An 18,337-nucleotide genomic window follows, 5' to 3' on the forward strand; every position below is an offset into this window, starting at 1 on the left:
AGAGGAGATGGCTGGGCAGAGAATCTTTCAGAGGAGATGGCTGGGCAGAGAATCTTTCAGAGGAGATGGCTGGGCAGAGAATCTTTCAGAGGAGAGTGTGAGAACAGGGTGGAATAGCTACTAAATTATTTTGGTCTTTGAACAGATTTGCTGTCTTTTCAAAATCTTAAAAACAAGCCATTAAACCTTGCAGAGATCTGGAAAAGGTGATTTACATGAAAGTAAAAAAATATATACTTAATAATAAATTGCTATACTGTGTTCTAATTTTAGCTTTACTAATGACAGGGCAAATACAAATGTTCATGAATAGCAATTAAATGAAACATTTTTAGTGTGTTGGGATGGGGAAAAATTGTTTTTAATTCTGTATTATTCATGCTTCAAATTACTTTCTTCTTTCTGAAGGGTTTTTAATAAGCAATCAGCCATCAGTATCCATACATCACATGGTAACTTATCTCAGTGTTCAGGAGACTTTCCAGCTCAGATGTTAGATGATGTGGGAAGTCCAATCTATCATCGCTCCCAAAGGATTGGCGAGAAGAGATCTTCCAGCAGCACAGATATCCAAGGTAGTTCTGTCTCAGCTAGAGTTCAGTCTCTAAATAAAAATACCAAGAAAAACAGGTTTTTGATGACTCACCATCAGAAACAGCACTAATGAGGAAAAAAAATTCATTTTAGAGTTTGAACCCTGAAAGCAATTATGTTCTCAAGCATCAGAAAAAATGGAAAACTGTCTGTATGCATAGCTTAGATTCTCTGACCAGAAAGGTGAGGTGTAACTCAAACAGCGGGTTCTGTTAAGCTCAATGTATTGAGTTATCTCAATAAATATCAGCAATTTAATCATATTTTTTTAACACTATGTTGATTTCAGCTGTTCTGCAAGAGCATAAATATCGTTTGAAATTCATTTTTTCATACTGAAGCTTTTACAGATGTTCATATAGCTGTAGCAATATTTTTCTATTTTGAATATAAGCAAAGCTACATTTTGTATAAAAAGATCGCATTTGGTCCTTCACATTGTAATTTGTGGATTTTATTTCTAAAAGTGACACGAGGCCCACCGCCATTCAGATCTTGGTCAGTTGGAAACCAGAGTGGAGGAATGTGCAGTGATTCTGAAAGTGCAGGGGGAAGCAGTGAGTCACGATCTATGGATTCTCCATCTGCTAGCCCAGGTACAGCTACAGTTACTGCTATATTAACTTTTAAATCTTTACTTTGGACTGTTTAAAATTAGTGAAGATGTCATTGTTAATTTAGCAAATGATGGACAGAGCCTATAATGAAAATGAGCAGATGGTGGAAGTGATATTTTGAGCTTCCTGAATTTTCTGTTATCTTCTAGGGGATTTTAAAAGACGACTTCCACGAACGCCTTCTACTGGTACTATGTCATCTGCAGATGATCTTGATGAAAGAGAACCACCATCTCCTTCAGACTGTGGTAATGTTGTTTCCATACCTGAATTCACCAGAAGATGCCTTTTGTTGTGTAGTGTAACTCTTTTTTTAATGTGCTTGAGAAAAATACACTAAATGTCTTGTGATTTCCAGCGTATTTGTTTAATTAATGTTTGAGCTTTTAAGAAGTTTTCTAGGCCGTTAACTGTATGCATTAATTTAAAATTTTTATCTATAAAACAAAGGATTTTTTCCAGAGTTCCTGATAGGTTGGATCAGTCATGAAAAGCACCAGTTGGTATTGTGTTTCAGAATACTTAAAGTACTGTTCTAATGTTATCATAAAGGACTGAGAATTAGTGTGTTGTGGTTTTTTTTGTGGGTCTATATGGGTTCTTCTGTGAGCGTGTATTCTTACCTTCTTTAATGTACGCTCTTGAAGTACTTGCAAAACATTACAAGCCAAACTGTAATCACCTTTCATATTCAAATAAGGGATTTTGAAATAGAATGAAACTTGCATGAATAGTTGCCTGATCTGTGAGGTTACTCTAATTAAATATCCTAATATTTTCACATGCCACTGATAGAGGAGAAAACTGACATATTTAAAAATGCAAAGCTGTTTAATTCCACTTCTATGTAAGACAGTATGATAGTTAATATCTGTTATTGCAGTCTGTAACAATGTTTTGCTTCCTCGTGCTTCTACAGCACAGCTTAAAAAAAAAAAAAAAGAATGAATACCGTATCCCAGTAATAGATATTACAATGACTGAAACAGAATTTTTCTCCAGGTTTAAATGATCTGACATCTGAAACTGCAAATTCTCCAGGACCTTTCAGAAACACTAATATGTCTAAAGCAGCACAAACACACAAACTACGGAAGCTGAGAGCTCCATCTAAATGCAGAGAATGTGACAGCTTAGTGGTATTTCATGGAGCTGAATGTGAGGAGGTAAGTTGAAAAGTATTTTAAATTGCTGCTTTGAATTTATGGTGAAGTTCAGAATTTTGTAAACTTAGGTTTTCCATGTAAAAAGTACAGATTTCATGGGTCATATAATTCTCATGATCAAAGATATCACTGACTAATAAATCTTCTGGTTCGCTTATGGGGATGATGAATCTTTGTTTTTCCTTGTGGGGTGGCAAGCACCAACGATATTTCTCATGGTGTTAGATTGTGTCAAACCATGTACTCTTTCCACCCCATAGTGTTCACTTGCATGCCATAAAAAGTGTTTAGAAACATTAGCTATTCAGTGTGGACACAAAAAACTTCATGGAAGGCTTCACTTGTTCGGAGTGGAATTTGCTCAAGCTGCGAAAAGTGTTCCTGATGGCATTCCTTTCATCATCAAGAAGTGTACATCAGAAATTGAAAGCAGAGCACTGAATGTCAAGGTATGGTCAAGTTTGTTTATAAAAACTTAACATATAGAAATACTGAGGGGGGGGGGGAATCACCTTTCAAAATGATAATTCTGTACTGTTAATCTCATCTGTGTTATACTGCTGCACTTGCTTATCAAATTAAAATTGAGCTGTGCTGGTCTTTTAATTTCAGGGTATCTATCGTGTGAATGGAGCCAAATCAAGAGTTGAAAAGCTTTGTCAAGCTTTTGAAAATGGAAAGGATTTGGTTGAGCTCTCAGAACTTTATGCACATGATATTAGCAATGTTCTCAAGTTGTATCTTCGCCAGGTATGCGCTTAAGAAGTCAAATGGAAAATCACAGTAATATAGCGTATTTCTTCAATTCAAGCAGGAAAAAAACTCCTTTTAGCAACCCTGCAACTAAAGACTGTATGTAAAGACTGTATGAATGCCTTGTATATTTGCAGTAGGCTTTCTTAATTTTCAGATGGAACATGTGATGGGGCAGAGAAAGCTGTGATTTTACTGACAGCCACTATTGTAATCTAGATTCTACCTGGGCATGATGTATCTTAAATGCCAGTACCATATACAGAATTAGCTTCTGTTTCACCACTCATGGTGAAGCCAAACCTTTTAAAACTTTTGGTTGCTGTATTTGCCCATTTCATGTGTACATCAAAACATCCCCATATTCTTGCTTCAACACGCAGACAGATACTAATATATTGCAGTTAATCTATGCTAGGGAATATCTGATGAAAAATAATGGCCTCAATGATGCTGTCATCATGGAGGGACTATACGACTTTCTGTTTCAAAATGGAAATTTAAAGCTTTAGGATTAAGTTTTCCATCAGTGTGTACCTGGTGAATAGAATGTTGCCCTGTGAGATTACTGAGTCACTCAAAAAACTTGTTGACCCTGAAAGAAACATTCCTTAGGTGCGTGGTTCAGTCCCATCCCTTATGCCTTACACTGGTTGTTAAAAATGAGCACTCTTGGGAGCATTCCAATCCCATGATCACCATTAAATTAAGTACTTTTGTAAAGCTACAAAGATTAACTATTTAATCAAATAAAAAGATATACATCTTACTGGAGTAGTTTGAGGTGCTCTGCTGTATTTTGAATATGGCTTAACTCTAAAAATAGTTAAATAACATGCTTTCTTCTGGTCTTATTACTTCCTTTGCAGGTAATCTCTTTCGCTTTTTTTGAAGTAGATCTGCTCATTTTAAGTGTAGGAACAATGCTAGAAATCTGCAAAACATTTTAGAATCCTCATTTAAACCCTATTTGACACTCATTATTAATGCTGATTACTTTGAGCTTTAGCTGGTTTTCCTACTTTTTTGCTTTTATCTAATCTGGTGCAAGGCAAATAATCAGGCTAGGTTTGAGTTTGTTTTCCTTCGTAATTCTTTTTAGTTTATTAATATTCACTTTGTAATACATTGCTGTTGTACTGAGACAATAATTCAATCATTTTTAAAAGTAACTTATATAACCTAAAATCCAATTAGAAAACTGGAATATGCACCAAACTGGCTATCACCTGTAATATACTCTCACAGAAAGGATGAATAAATACTGTGTTTTATCAAGCATTGTTCTGTATCTGCAGTGTAATGTCTTCCTTCATAGCAATCGCTTTCTTGAAATCTGCACCTGTGTCTATAAATGCTCAGTGTTGAAGGTCTTGTAGCAAAGTACTAGGAAGAGATGTATGGAAGGAAGTGTAAGAGGGAGTTTCCTCACCCAGTTTTTCTTTTTTTCTTTTACAAATTGTGGTTTGAGCTAATAAACAGAGACTAAATATCATCTAGACAGAAAAGGTTGAAGAAAAACAGGAAAGAAACAGAAATTAAAATTCAAGCTTAAGTATTTTCTGATACGTTCATGTTTCTTTAGCTTCCAGAACCCTTGATTTTATTTCGGCTTTACAATGAGTTCATTGGACTTGCAAAAGAAAGCCAGAGTGTCAATGAGGAATCGGATGCTAAACAAGCTAGCCCCAAGTCAAAGAAAAGACAATCAATCTGTATTGAACTGAATAGGATCATCATTAAAATTAAAGATCTTCTGAAACAACTGCCTGTACCAAACTATAACACTCTTCAGTACCTTATTGGCCACCTTCACAGGTGAGAAAAGACTTCAAATGCCAGCTGATGTTGAAAGTTGAACTGTATACAACATGGCGTGTACTAGGAAACTCTTGTACCTTCTGGATGACAGTAGATGTTGCATTATTTGTATTTGCCACTGTTTTCTCCTAGAAATAGTTGTGTGGTTTTGAGCATGCTGCAGTTGTGTTCTTCAGTCTTATACTACATCATTATGCCAAAAGAGAACGTAATGAAATCACACGGTTTCTGACTTCCTTAGAGGTCCTATGGAAAAAGGCAGATCATATTCCCATATATCAACCACTGTCATTAGGTGCTTCAAAAATAGCATAAGCAACATTATAGTTTGTCTCTGCATACTTTACGCTTAAGGCTGTTGGGTTTAGGTCTTTGAGTCATCAAGTTACGAGATTCTAGCTTTTTTTTCCAAACTTCCTTCCCTTTCCTTCCATCGCCCTCCTTCCAATTCCTCAAAATTCCAAAAAGTCATTAATGATGCTAAACAAAGTGTTAAAACACCACACCCTGTGTGGAAGGGGCTTAATCCAAGTTGCTGTTAAGTTCTATCTTCAGTGGTGAGTTTGTCTGCTACCTAACCAAACCTAGCTTAAGTTTTTTATCATCTTTTAGCCTCTTCAGATATAAATGAGAATTAATATCTAAAATATTTCTGAAGTAGTGAAACCTTCTAACTCTTGAGTTTTTCTCACCTCTCCTTATGCAGGGTTACAGAACAGTCTGATGAAAATAAAATGTCAGCTAGCAACCTTGGCATAATATTTGGCCCAACTCTGATCAGGCCACGCCAAACAGATGCTACAGTTTCTTTATCATCACTTGTGGATTATCCGTATCAGGCACGGGTAGTGGAGCTGCTCATAACGTACTATGAGAAGATATTTGATGTTTCATTGCAACCATTTCTGAGCACATCACAGTCTGAAGAAAATGCCATTACAGTCAGAGTTGCTTTATCAGCAGAAGAGAGGGAGCCACAGCAGCAGAGGAAGTCATTTGTTGCTGTAAAGGAAGTGAGTAACTTCTCTTGTACTTTTCTGGGGAGGAATGTATTTTCTCTTGTTCTCATTTATTTTGCTGTGACTTCCGTTAACAGGGTGTTCTAATCACTCCAAGTGAAAACAGAGCTTCAGAAACATCTGCATTGTTTTTGGAATCAAACAACAGCAAGAATACAAAAGAACAAGTAGATACATCTGTAACTGGTTAGTGGGCTTTCATGTATTGAGTTGGTAAATAAGTAGCAGTCCTGGTTTAATCAGCTCCTAGTGCTTGCTGCTCTTCAGTTTAGACAAATCTTGTCTAAAAATTGCTAGTCACTTCTTGATACAGTGTTTGTCTTCATAAAAGCAGCAGGATTACATCTTTTTAAAGGCTTTTGGTAAAAAAAAAAAATTAAAGAATCTGTTTAAAGTATTTGTTAAGAGAACACAGCAGTGAGTTATTGTGATTTCTCTTTAAACAAAATAAAAAACATGTGGTGACTATGGGCTTCTGCAATCTACTATGATGCTATGAACCAATATTGAGTAGTTAATGTGTTTTGACCGTTGTTTCCCCCAGAACATGTGTCACTGCAACTTGGTGGAGCTAAATTGGAGGGCTCTGGAAAGAGTAATTCTCTACTAGAATCATCAGCTACTAACATTTCGGACATTCATATTTCTGCTCTAAAAGAGCCAGGTACAGTGCTAAAAGTGTTAAAATCTTAAAAATGGAAAATAGGAAAAGTAAAGCACTAGCAAAAGAAAAAATAATATAAAATAGTGTGGTGTCTCTGATTTCGTGGTCACATCTGTACATAATCTGTTTTACTGTTATTGAAATGCTAATATTTGGCTATTGTAGGATGCTCTTAGTAATGAGTACAGGATATACCTAAAAGTTGTTATCCCGTTAGTGTACCAGCTGTGAAGGGGTCATTGGTGAAGCTTACATTCTGTTTGTAAAAATTCTGCAGACTCGAGTAATGTCTATTTATGTGTTTCTAGGTGATGCTGTGAAGCCAGCTTCAGAGAAAGACAATCATGCATTTGTTTCTCCAGGTGAAGAGAGCTGGAAAGTTAACTTATTTCCTGCAAAACCTAATCGTCAAATTACCAAAGTTCCATTGCGGATTCCAAGGACAAAACAAGCTATTCGCCCTGTGAGCTTACCTGTAGACAGAATACTTCCTGCTTGTGTTTTGAATGAGAAAAATTCACGAAATGCAGGAGCTGTAAGTCCAGAAAAGCTTGGCAGAAGCCCTACTATTGAAGAAGTTTCAGAGGTTAAGGCACTCCCTGCTGTCAATACATTTTGCAGACTTTCTTGTTGTGACACTCAGATGCTGCAAAAAACCTGGGACAAGCAATATAAACAGTATGATATCACAGCAAGGACAGCAATGATTGTGACAAATGTGCCCCAGGAGAACCGAGCACTTGAGAGTGGAACTGCAGGTGCCTTATCTTCATCATGTAGTAACAATTCAGCTAATGCCATTCTTCCTAGTAAGCCATATTCTCTTTCTGTCAGGTCAGGAAGGACAGCAACAGATGGGAATAGTCCCGATGTCCATCCTCTTGCTGCCTTCAGGGCACCAAGAACACTGCAACCACCCCCAGGGACATTTTATAAACCACCTTCTAACAAATCTAAACAAAGTGACAAGAGTTCAGCAGAACAAGCTAAAGCTTGTGCACCAACAAGTGCTAGCTGTGTGCTTCAGCAGGATACGGTGAAACTGGCTAGGAGCTCTGCACTTCCATCGGGCAATCCCGGACAATGCACAAACGAACAAAAAACTGGCTCAGAGGATACTCACTCCACAGATCTGAAGCCTACTTACCAGAGACTAAGGCCAAAAAGGATCCAAGAGCTAGAACACAGGGAAGCTCACTTTGTATAGGGTGCAAGTTCCTCTTGGACTGAATGCAATGGGTTGATATTGCCAGGGGAAGCTTCACTTTGACCCTTTATCCTTTGCTTTCCCTTGAGAATCCTACTTTTGTGCCATATGGGAGTTTTTTTATATATGCAGCCTTTTAAAAATGGGGGGAGGGAGTGTGGAATTGTGATGGTGATGAGCCAAAATTTTTCTTGTAATTCAGTGGATTTTCATAAAGATTTATTGCATTCCCAGTCTAGATACAGCTAATGGATTCATTGAATAAGATATATAGTGCTTCATTTCATTGTATGGAATGAGTGCTTAACTGTAGGGAAATGACTATCACATGTAGCAATGAAATGACCTATTTTTCATAATAGAGGTTATTAATAAAAATGGAAGGTCTGATATTCACTGTCTGAGCATAAACCAAAGCTTGTGCTTTGTTCAGTTTTCCAATCTGTGCAATTAAAGCTTTGCTCCTGAACAGACTTACATACTGGCCAATGTGACCCATAATTATGTATCATATGTGTATATTTAGGCAGACATGGTTATCTGTTGCTGGTTTTCTATGTTGTCACTTTAATTTTTTTTGTACAGCAAGGATGCACTTCTGAGCTTTACCATTCAGAATCAGCAGCTGAGCCACATCTGGTTTCTTGTGTAGCTTAGTGAGTGTGACAAATGTGCACAGTCCGTTTCATATGAGTGCCCTTGTGGAGAGACTCAGCTGCAGTGGTGCTGTCTTTCCCAGCGGAATGAAACGGCAGCAATTTGCTTGCTATAGATCAGTTTCACCATTAACCTGGTGTAACTGAAATGAAGAGCATGGCTTCCGCGTTTCAGTGAAAGACCTGAAAAATAACCAAAAATCTACAGCAGTAGGTGTATCTAACGGTTTCCACTTTGTATTAAATGGTTTTTATGTGTACGCTGTTATATTTGCTTTGAAATATATTAACTTGTTAACATTTCAGTGACTCTTTGGTTTCTGTATCTGGGTACCTTCTAACTTATTAAAATACGGACAGTTGGCCTTTGCGATGGTAAATACTTTGTATCTCTCACTGGGGGAGGGGCACGCTTTCTTTAATCAGATCACCCTTAACCTGACCCTTTCTCAAACCTTATAGCACAGTTATTTTAGCATTGTACTTCCTCAAGATGAGAACAAAAGGGGCTCTCAGCGATACGAGAACCCGCAGAATCACCTCTTTTAGTGTTAAATACTCGTGGCGGTGCCCGTATGAGGGTTATGCTGGAGCCGCGTGTGGCGCTCCCGCTGAGGGGGAGTTCCTTCCCGAGCCGTCCTTCCCGCCCGCTGGCAGAAGGGCGGCCTCTCTTCAGAAAACAGCTCTCGGTTTTCTGTCGGTTGCTGACCTCGCTGTGAGGTCGCGTTTTGCTGGGATGGCGCGGTGGGGTGCTTCCCGCCCGCGTGCAGCACGCCTCTGGGGGCACGGCGCGGTGCACGAGGGACGTGAGGGACGTGAGCCTCGCGGAAAGGACGTCGCCTTTCCTTTTGACTGGAAGTGTTTCTAATGGCCCCTGTTCGTTTCGGTTCTGATGCAAATTTCTATAGGTGTTGTGTTGGGAATTGCCTCAGCACGACTAATTGCTGCGACCTGCCCAGGTGACGGCTCAGAGTCGGCGAGGTGCGAGTGTGAGCGACCCCCGCGGCCTGCCCTTGGGGGGAACCTTCCTGCGAGCCTTTGCTCGGTAATTAGATTTTCTGAAGTTTTACTGCACTGCCTCATCCCTCTTAAAGCTTTGGCAGAGTACAATCTCTGTAATTCCCTGACCTAATTAGTTGTGACAGCTGTTTGTTTAAGCAGGGCTCCTAAAGCTGCCAGAGCTGCACTTCTGACAGCATCTTTCCAAAGGCAAGGTTTGTTCAGATCTGAGGGAAAATCTTAGCAGAATATCAGCTTGTGAGGACATACGGCATTGTGCCTGTGTTGCTCATTCCGACGGTGAGGGAGGATTTCTATCCAAGAACTATTAAAGTTGCGGATCGCACTGTTCTGCACTAAGTGCAAGATTAAGGCAAGCTCCTTACACTGAGTGGTGTAGCACGGGTTCCTTTGCAGCTGAGTGAACGTTCCTTCAGAAACCTTCCCCATAGCACAGCTGTGCTCACAAACGAGGTAAGCTTTTGAGGTGAAGTTTCCAGTTTTTATTGCTTGTATTTAAGGAGTCCTTGTTACGCTTGCAAATCTATGAATTCCTTGGCTTTTGTAGTAGAGGCCTAATTGGGTTATCTGAAAGCTAACACAAAATGTTCCGTGAATGCTGCTAGTATATGTTTGCTAATATTTGTATTTTTCAAGTGACTTCTCTAAATGCTACTCTGGTTCGTAGTACAGGGATCCCAGAGCACGCAAACCTGACTGGTTTGGGATGAGACTGCACTGAGATGTGCTGTGGCAGCACCCAACGTCCTGCAGCCGTTAATGTGCCTTCAGTCTGCAGGGCTGGAACTCACCTGAAGTAATGCACAGGCACCGTGTCTGGGCACTGGGCCCTCAGCGCTCACTGTTCCGCTCTACAGATGTGCTTCTGTCAGGCCATCATGCTTGTCAGTGGAAGTAGGCTAACTGTGCTGGGAAAATGGGACAAGTCATTTTTATTTTTCATTAGTGAAGTAAGGGGTTTCTGATACTTACAAATAACACTGCTTTATATAAACACATCAACACAGAAATAAATTGCACAGCAGGAGGCTTTAGAACTAAAGTTTATATCTGCACTTCCATTCCTCTTTGTAAAGGGATAAGAGTTCAATTTCTAATAGAGATGCATGGGATCCTTGAAAAGAATTCTCACAGATAGAAGAAAAATCCATCCTAAATCTTGCAAAATGTAATATGTTCAAGAAGGGTGAATGTGAGGAAAAAAACTCCCTCCTCAGCTCCTTGTTGGTAGCTATGTCTATGTGAGTAAATCGGATTATGGTAGATGTAGAAAGCATTCCTTTCGAGTTTGCACATGGTATGCTGTGTGATTGTTTAACCAGGACTTGCCATGCGTACATAGGGGTAATTAGTCCACTGCTAAGCCTGCGTGTCACAGGACCTGTTTAAGGTGCCACATTTGCTTGTTTTGAAATACAGAGGAATCTCTTAGATTCTTATCATCTTCGATTCTTAAAAATACATGTCTTTCAAAAGGAAGTTTAATTGGCTTTTCTCTGATTTCTTGCCAGCGCTTCTGAAGTCATTCTGTTCTGTACTCTTATGAACAGTAGTTTCTCCAGTTTCTGTATACTGACTTCTGTGTGTCTTGTTCTTTGCCATCTGTTCAAGTGTCACCGCTCACTTCCCTTTCTCACCCCTTTCTATAATTCTTTCACTAGCTGCCATAACAAGAAATTGACCTGTATGACCCAACTGCACGTTCTTGTCCTTCAAGTCATGCCTTATCTGAAACACATCAGGAAAAATCTAAGCAATGTGCCACTTGTGTTTTCTACAGGAGTTTAGGATAACTGGATGCAGAACTTAACTCAGAAAATTCCATCCTGACTGTGTATATGCAGTATTCTCTATATGCACACATTGATTTACCTGCTTCTCTCTATAAGATGTTTACACACACACACTCCTATAGTCTTGCCAAAGTTGTGTTAGCATTAATTGTGTCATCTTTCTAGTGAGGCACTGCCTGGGAACAGACTTCTCTGTCTGCGTAGGAAAGAACCAGCTAAGAAATTGCTGGGATGCTGGAGAGCATTCTTTCTGAAAATTAAAGTTGTTGGCCCATGAATACACACAGTACACACATGCACATATTCAAAGCTATCTTTGTGGTAATTTTTAATAACTTACTGGAAGGTGTACTAGGGATGTTTTTTATAATCTGCCGCACAAACAGTACTCAACCAAGTTTGACTTGGTAGTGAAAAATCAAATGAGTCAGGAAATAAGAGAACAAATAAAATACTAGCATTTAAAATAGCTGTTTAATATTATGGCACTTGTAGGTGAGGTGACGTGAATGTTTAATTATGTCTCACAGTGACCATTATGACTTATTTGTGCCTTTGTCTTCTACAAATAATGTAATCACGGACTTAGAACACATATACGACATGGCCATATGTGTTCACGTATGTGTTCTTAAACATACAGTACAGGAAATGTTATCTTGCATTTATTGTAGGCATCGTGCGAAGACTGTCACCAAATCTGCATTTCCGCTTATAGCTTTTGTTAAGTTCTGATACAGACATGGAATGCCTCCTTTTTTGCTGCCGCCAGCAGCAAGCTACAGATTAGGAAACCCCTAAGTGACAGGGACAACTACAGGCAGAGCTACCGCACAAACTGCCCAGTGTGCTCTGTAAGCTGAACAGCGCTTTCCCCTCCCACGCGAACTGGTCAGCTCCATGCTGGCTTTCTCAGTTTAATTTTGGAGATCCCACTCTACCAAGCAAAAGTGGGTTACAGGCACAGCTGATGTTGTTGAACATAGAAAAGAAATGTACCCCACTGTTATCTTTGTGATGTAAAAATCTAATTAGGAAACATTAGTTTAATCTGCTAGAGCTGTCTCTGTGTACTGTGCAGGTGAAAAACATGCTGTTTTCTTAAAATAACTTGAATTAGTCTCAGGTCTAAATTGTTTGTTTGCTGAATAGAAGAGTTAAATTGTCTGATTGCCTTGGACATAGTAGCAGTGCTTAAACACGAGCTACAGCTTAACAGCAGTACTAGTTTCTCTTGCCATTAATCTGAGAGGACTTCCCTTTGCAGCTTCATGAAGCCCTCAGTGCTTCCGTTGAGGTTCCAGCGTAGGATCTCAGCTGTGATGCAGACACATGTCCAGGAGGGTTATGATCATGCTCATACAGAGCTGCTGCCTGGTGGAGTCACGAGTGGTAGTGTCTATTTAAGTACCTAAATATGAAAATCTATTCAAAACAAACATGAAAAAAGCCTCACTGTTCACTCAGTGCTTTTTTTGCTACTGAGTCTGATCATAAGCAGGTATCACTTAAAGGCAGGTATATGTTAGAGATGTGCAATGCATTATTTAATCCTAATGTGTAAATCAACGCAGTAAATGTTAGTTGAGGTAGGGCAGCACTTGCTGGAAAGCTGAGTGTACCTCTGGAGATCTAGTTAGAACATGTGTACGGCCAGATTGTATTTAGCTTACTGTATTTCTGTGTGACCTTGCAGCTTGCTGGCATTTTGGAAGATCTAGAAAACATTGAATAGAAAGTCTTGGATGACAGGAAGAAACTTTTTTTTCTGCAGTAGTTGTGATGTGAAATGGTTACTTTTGTGTCTCGCTCTCTCTGTTCCTAGAGAGCAATGGTCCATGAAGAATGTTCTGAACTATATTAACTGGATAGTTTTGTGCACAGACATTGCAGGAACAAACTTTTCATGCCTTTAATGAAAAGTATGGCAACAACAGTATTTATTTTGTCAGAATCCTTTGTGAAAATGCATGGGTACTGCAGTCCTGATTCTTCTAAAAAGCCTCAAAGAAGTTCCCAGTCTCTAGAACACTGTCTCTAATAGAAAAAAATATTTATTTGTGCCACCTTAATGAAACAAATGGAGCTTAGAGAAAGGATTGAAATTTCTATGAACTAGGTTTAAAGTAGTGGGGAAGAGTGGCATCTTCTCTAAGACCGTATCAGCAGGCACACAGTTGAAAGAATCTGCTTGAAAGAATACTGAGGCCAGAGCCTGCTTGTCATGAGGTTAAACAATTTAAGAATTAACTGCACATTGAGCTATTCTTAACCTGACTGTAATATTACCAGAGCAAGTCTGAAATGTCAGTAACACTGGAGCTTAGGGGTGCTTTTCTGCCAAAAGCAGGAACATACTGTAGGTAAGAGAAATTCTTGATAGCTTTTGATAGCAAGGTGTGATTGATGCAGTATCAGCAGGGAAAGAGGACCCTTTGCTAACTGCTGCTGACTGCTTGGAGAGAAGGAATGTTCTGGGGAACCTCTAGGTGCAGAGCTCAGAAAGAGCTATTGTTTGTTGTTGGCAGCAAGCCAAAATACAAAACCTACTCATTTCTAAGCCTTCCTCTTACCTAACATGAGATGCAATACAGAAGTACCTCATTCACCTCGTTACTGTCATCTGTCTCCTTTATTATCAGCTGAGAAATAAATACTTAATTCCTAACCCGGACACCTTTCTTTGGCACCAGCTGTAACACTACGATACACGCTGTCCAGCAAAAATGTCCGGATTATAAAAGTTGTCACCACATTCCCCTGCCAAAGTACAAAAGCCAGAAAAAGAAGAAAGAAAAAGCCCTTTATTATGAATTAATTGTTAATTTTTTTTATCCCTTGCTTGTTTCTTCCAGTGTTGTTCTAGAGATTTTAAAATAGGATTGAACTTTGAGAAATTTGATTATTTTAATTTAAAATCCAATTTATTTCTACTGATTTAAAATCAGTATTTAACTTTATTGCACTATGTAGTAAAAATAGTGTCAATGATTGATATAATTAATTCTTTTACTTGTCTTCTGTCAACAGCGTATATACCTTTTTTCTGAATACATGCTGCAAATCATTCTTCTATAGTATTAGTATTCCATAGGATAGAATACTATAGAATATACTGTATAGTATTCTATAGTATTAACTGTTAGAAAAAAATAAAGGAAGAAACCACAGAATAAGTGTATTTTTTTTTCCCGTGACTTGGGAATCTGTAAGAGTCTTCCCATAGTTCAGTAACATGCTGCTGATAGAAAAAGTTGTTTTCATAGACCCTTACACTGAGCCCCCTGGAAGGGGAAGCCAGTTCCTGTAAAAGCAGAATTAATAAAATGCAGATTTTATATATGCCATGGCTATAAATCACACCCCTTAAACCTGTTATCTTCAGGCAGCAAGCATATGCCATTCTAAATATTAACAATCTCGATTTGGATTACCTTCTGAAAAGTTGAACGAGCAGCTCATAAATGTGGGGTCTTTCTGGTTTTAGGAGGAGCATTAATATCACTAATAATAAACTTCTTTTTTTTTGTAACTGAATTTCTTCTAAGTGCCTGTGCTGTTCCTAATTGCAGTTCTTTCAAGCGACCTCTGGTCCTGTGAGCAGAATGCTGCTGCCTTTAAGAATGAAGATAGATCTACACCATGACTAGTCACTTCAGAAGCTGAGCGCATGTGGAGTTCTCAGCGCATTGTTGCTAGGTACTATTTTATCATGGACCTATTCCATTACTTCATTGTATTGTTTCATTCTACATAAATTTGTGGAGGTTAAATCCTGACCGTGTATTTCTGTGTTAGTCCTCTTGAGCAATGCCCAAGTAGGAAAGAATATTTCTGGATTGGAAATGAGTTACTCCTTATTTATTCTGTCTTGCTACAGAATCTGAAGTTCATCAGAAAAATATCTAGATTTTCTAGGACAAGTGTTAACAGACATTCTATCTGGCAATCCTAATCCCATTTATGGCCTTACACTGCAATTATTTTTTTTTTTTGCTAACAGTAGTACTGAAAGTTACAGGATTATAGAGGTATGTTATACCTTGAAAACAACGTAGGAACGTGTTTCATTTATTTAACTGTAGGATTCATTCTTCAGAACAGCAGCAGGTTCAAGAGTCCTGAGTGTAATGTGACAGTGTCAGAAAGCTGTCTGCCCATAGCCCGCAGCTCAGCGAAGAGAACCTCAGTGGGAACTCCTAAGGAGCTGCAGGTGTGCCACTTTAATGGCAATTGCAAGGTGGTCTCTGCTGGAGCTGCCTGCAATCAAATACAGGATGGCTTTCCAAGTGAGTATGTTCTTGGAAGGCATTAGCCTGTTCAGATGCAGGACCTGCTGTAAATAGTGTCAGTGCCAGAGTGCTGTCTTGAAGCTCAGCCTTTTTTTTTTTTTTTTCCTGGACTCTACACCCTTCCAACAGTTAATTGCTCAGAAATGTTCTGGATTTGGTGACTGTCTGAAGAGCATAATGTGCTTTTCCTCAATTAATGAGTGAAAGATGAAAAAAGGTGAATGCTAGTGTCTAAATTTTAGCTTTTTCTATCTCCATTCTACACAGAAGTATCGAGTGATCGATGTGAATTGGTTTCCTAGTATCATCTCTGAGGAAGCTGGTGAGGGGTCCTATGAGGAACAGCTGAGAGAACTGGGATTGTTTAGTATGGAGAAGAGGAGGCTTAGGGAAGACCTTATAGCTCTCTACAACAGCTTGAAAGCAGGTTGTGGGGAGGTGAGAGTCAGCCTCTTTTTCCAGGTAACTAGCAATAGGGCTAGAGGGAATGGCCTCAAGTTGCACCAGGGGAGGAAGTGTTTATTTTCAAACCACCAAACATTAATCTATTTACTTTTTACAATAGCGGTTGTGTTTTGTAACTAATCTCAATTCCTCTAATGCTGTGGAACTTGAATCATTACTATTGGTGGAGTGACACTGAAAATTGCATGAAACTCTAAACCTACGATATATATAAAATGCAGCAACTTTATCACCAACAGTTTTGCATAGAAGCTTTTTTTCTGTAGACTTGATGTCTTGTTATTTGATCCCCAGTAAGCAATGCAGCCAACTATATGGCTAAGTCAGGCCTCATCTATCTTGCTCCAACCTTTCACATGCTCAGTATGTCAGAAGAGATCTTCATGTTTTTTAGGAACACTTTCCAGTAAGGTTAGTAAGGACTCATGCCAGCCCTTCTCCCCAGTGCTGTCCTCCTCCTTCCTGGTTGATCTTAAAACGTGCACCTGAGATAATTTTCTGAAATGATCAAAGGATTATTACTAATTCTTGTGTCAACTAATACTGTGTTGAAAGATTAGGCTGGTATATTCTGATGTGCTATCCAAGCCTTGCCTCTTAAAACCAAACAAAATCTCTTCCACTTAATAGGCATTTTTACAAACGAAATCCTAGAACAGTGACAAGAATGTCGCAACAAACCGTCAAATCTAGAAATTTGTGTAACCTCCAGCAATCAGGCCTACGTCATAATTCTTATCATTAGAAAACTCTTTATAATATCTAACTTGCATCTCCTTTTCCACTTACTCCCACTTACTAACCATTCAAGAAGAAACTACTCTAATCATTTCAATCCCATAAGGCAGCTGTAATGTAGAAAGCTGATATAAAGAGCAAATTTAAATAGTTTCTTTATTTTAAAAACCAGTCCCTATGTCAAGAAGGTATCTATTTCAACTTGTATGTCCAATTCACTTTTTCCTTTTTTAAGGTAAAAATTTGTGGTGATTAAAATAGATCATAAGCCTAGAAAGCAGAACATACTAAATTCTGAAGTCTAAATTCTGTCAAATCCCCATTAAGGTGTCCAGGGAGTTTTTTATTTAAAAGTACATAAATCTGAGATCGTGGGGTGTATTTTTTGTTGGTTTTGTTGTTTTTTTTTTGTTTTAAATTGTAGCAAAAATAATTTGCCTGTATAAAATCCATTCCAAGCTGTGAGAGTCGCTACACATTTATGGTGCCTGAATGGAAAGTCTAATTTTGCCTTTATCGTAGCTATTTTTAATGTAAACTAATGTCCAGTTGTCAAAGAAAAATGGATTTACAAATTAGTTTGAAAGCACTGATTTAATCTGCTGACTGATGCAACAGTTAACTGCTTTCATTACTTACAAACCCAAGTTAATACCTGGAATCAATGTTAGCCATGCTTTTTCATTTGAAAGAAATACTTTTCTTCTGTCTTGCTTTTTGGTGCTGATAAAATGTGTGGCAGGAAACTGTCTCCAAACAAAGGAAAGACAGAATTTTTCACGTATAATAGTGTATCATGTGCAAAATTAAGTGAAGCAGACAATGACAGGAACCTATTTCTATGATAACATAGCCTTAAAATAAGAAAACTATTATTTTTCTTGGTTTGAATTGTTGGCTGAAAGATGTCAGTGCATCCTTTGCTGTAGGTTAACCAGGGACAGTTGATACAGAAGAATGAGCTTCCTTAGGCAAGTCAGACTTCTACTCTGGAAGAACTGGATCCTCCGAAAAAGACAAAAGGTAAAATTTTGTTATTGGATTTCAGCTTTGGACCACGCAGTCCCCTGGATGAAGTGACTGGTGGTACATCTATCAGCATATAAAAATCACAAATTCCTCAGTCGATTAAGTCTGGGATCTTGTCTGGTACAGTTTACAAAGCCATTTTTTACAGACCAAGCATAGAGAAATGTTGTTGTTTGTTTGTTTAAATAGAACAGCATACAAGGAGAATAGTTGAGGATAGTAATAGTTCATTAGGTCAGGAAAATGTGGACACTGCTCAGCTCAGGGAGATGTGATTCCTAATTTTAGATTTGCTCCTCAGACCCAGCTGCTTCCAGATGCGAATCTAGTTAGAGGTCCTAAAGCTCACATGAAATTGTTTATTTTTAATATGCTTGACTATCAAGATAAATAAATTGAAAGTCAGAAGTCTTTCAAATCCTTCTAGATCTTATGATGCATAGATTAGAGCACATTTTTCTATAACTTTCTACCATATTTCATCTTTTTCTTTGCCAAATTTT

At 38.5% G+C, this 18,337-nt stretch overlaps 2 protein-coding genes across 6 annotated transcripts in view; both read left to right on the forward strand.

Moving 5' to 3' along the window:
* Window positions 1-8,799, forward strand: part of ARHGAP29 (Rho GTPase activating protein 29) — a 51,895-nt gene extending 43,096 nt beyond the window's left edge. For 4 of the 5 annotated variants that reach the window (XM_021404325.1, XM_021404326.1, XM_021404328.1 and 1 more), the window contains 11 exons: window positions 409-575; window positions 1,062-1,190; window positions 1,361-1,459; window positions 2,214-2,377; window positions 2,638-2,826; window positions 2,990-3,127; window positions 4,716-4,948; window positions 5,658-5,964; window positions 6,048-6,156; window positions 6,515-6,634; window positions 6,943-8,799. In XM_021404325.1, the coding sequence (XP_021260000.1) occupies window positions 409-575; window positions 1,062-1,190; window positions 1,361-1,459; window positions 2,214-2,377; window positions 2,638-2,826; window positions 2,990-3,127; window positions 4,716-4,948; window positions 5,658-5,964; window positions 6,048-6,156; window positions 6,515-6,634; window positions 6,943-7,841 (2,554 nt within the window). In that variant the 3' untranslated portion in view covers window positions 7,842-8,799. The remainder of the gene's footprint in view (window positions 1-408; window positions 576-1,061; window positions 1,191-1,360; window positions 1,460-2,213; window positions 2,378-2,637; window positions 2,827-2,989; window positions 3,128-4,715; window positions 4,949-5,657; window positions 5,965-6,047; window positions 6,157-6,514; window positions 6,635-6,942) is intronic. The other variant, XM_021404327.1, reaches the window with a different exon arrangement.
* The window catches only part of ABCA4 (ATP binding cassette subfamily A member 4), an 82,997-nt gene continuing 73,620 nt past the window's right edge, over window positions 8,961-18,337 (forward strand). The window contains exons 1-3 of the mRNA XM_021404332.1: window positions 8,961-9,970; window positions 14,883-15,009; window positions 17,735-17,828. Of these exons, the coding sequence (XP_021260007.1) occupies window positions 17,763-17,828 (66 nt within the window). The 5' untranslated portion in view covers window positions 8,961-9,970; window positions 14,883-15,009; window positions 17,735-17,762. The remainder of the gene's footprint in view (window positions 9,971-14,882; window positions 15,010-17,734; window positions 17,829-18,337) is intronic.

Source organism: Numida meleagris, chromosome 7, assembly GCF_002078875.1.
Source record: "Numida meleagris isolate 19003 breed g44 Domestic line chromosome 7, NumMel1.0, whole genome shotgun sequence".
Taxonomy (NCBI): Eukaryota; Metazoa; Chordata; class Aves; order Galliformes; family Numididae; genus Numida; species Numida meleagris.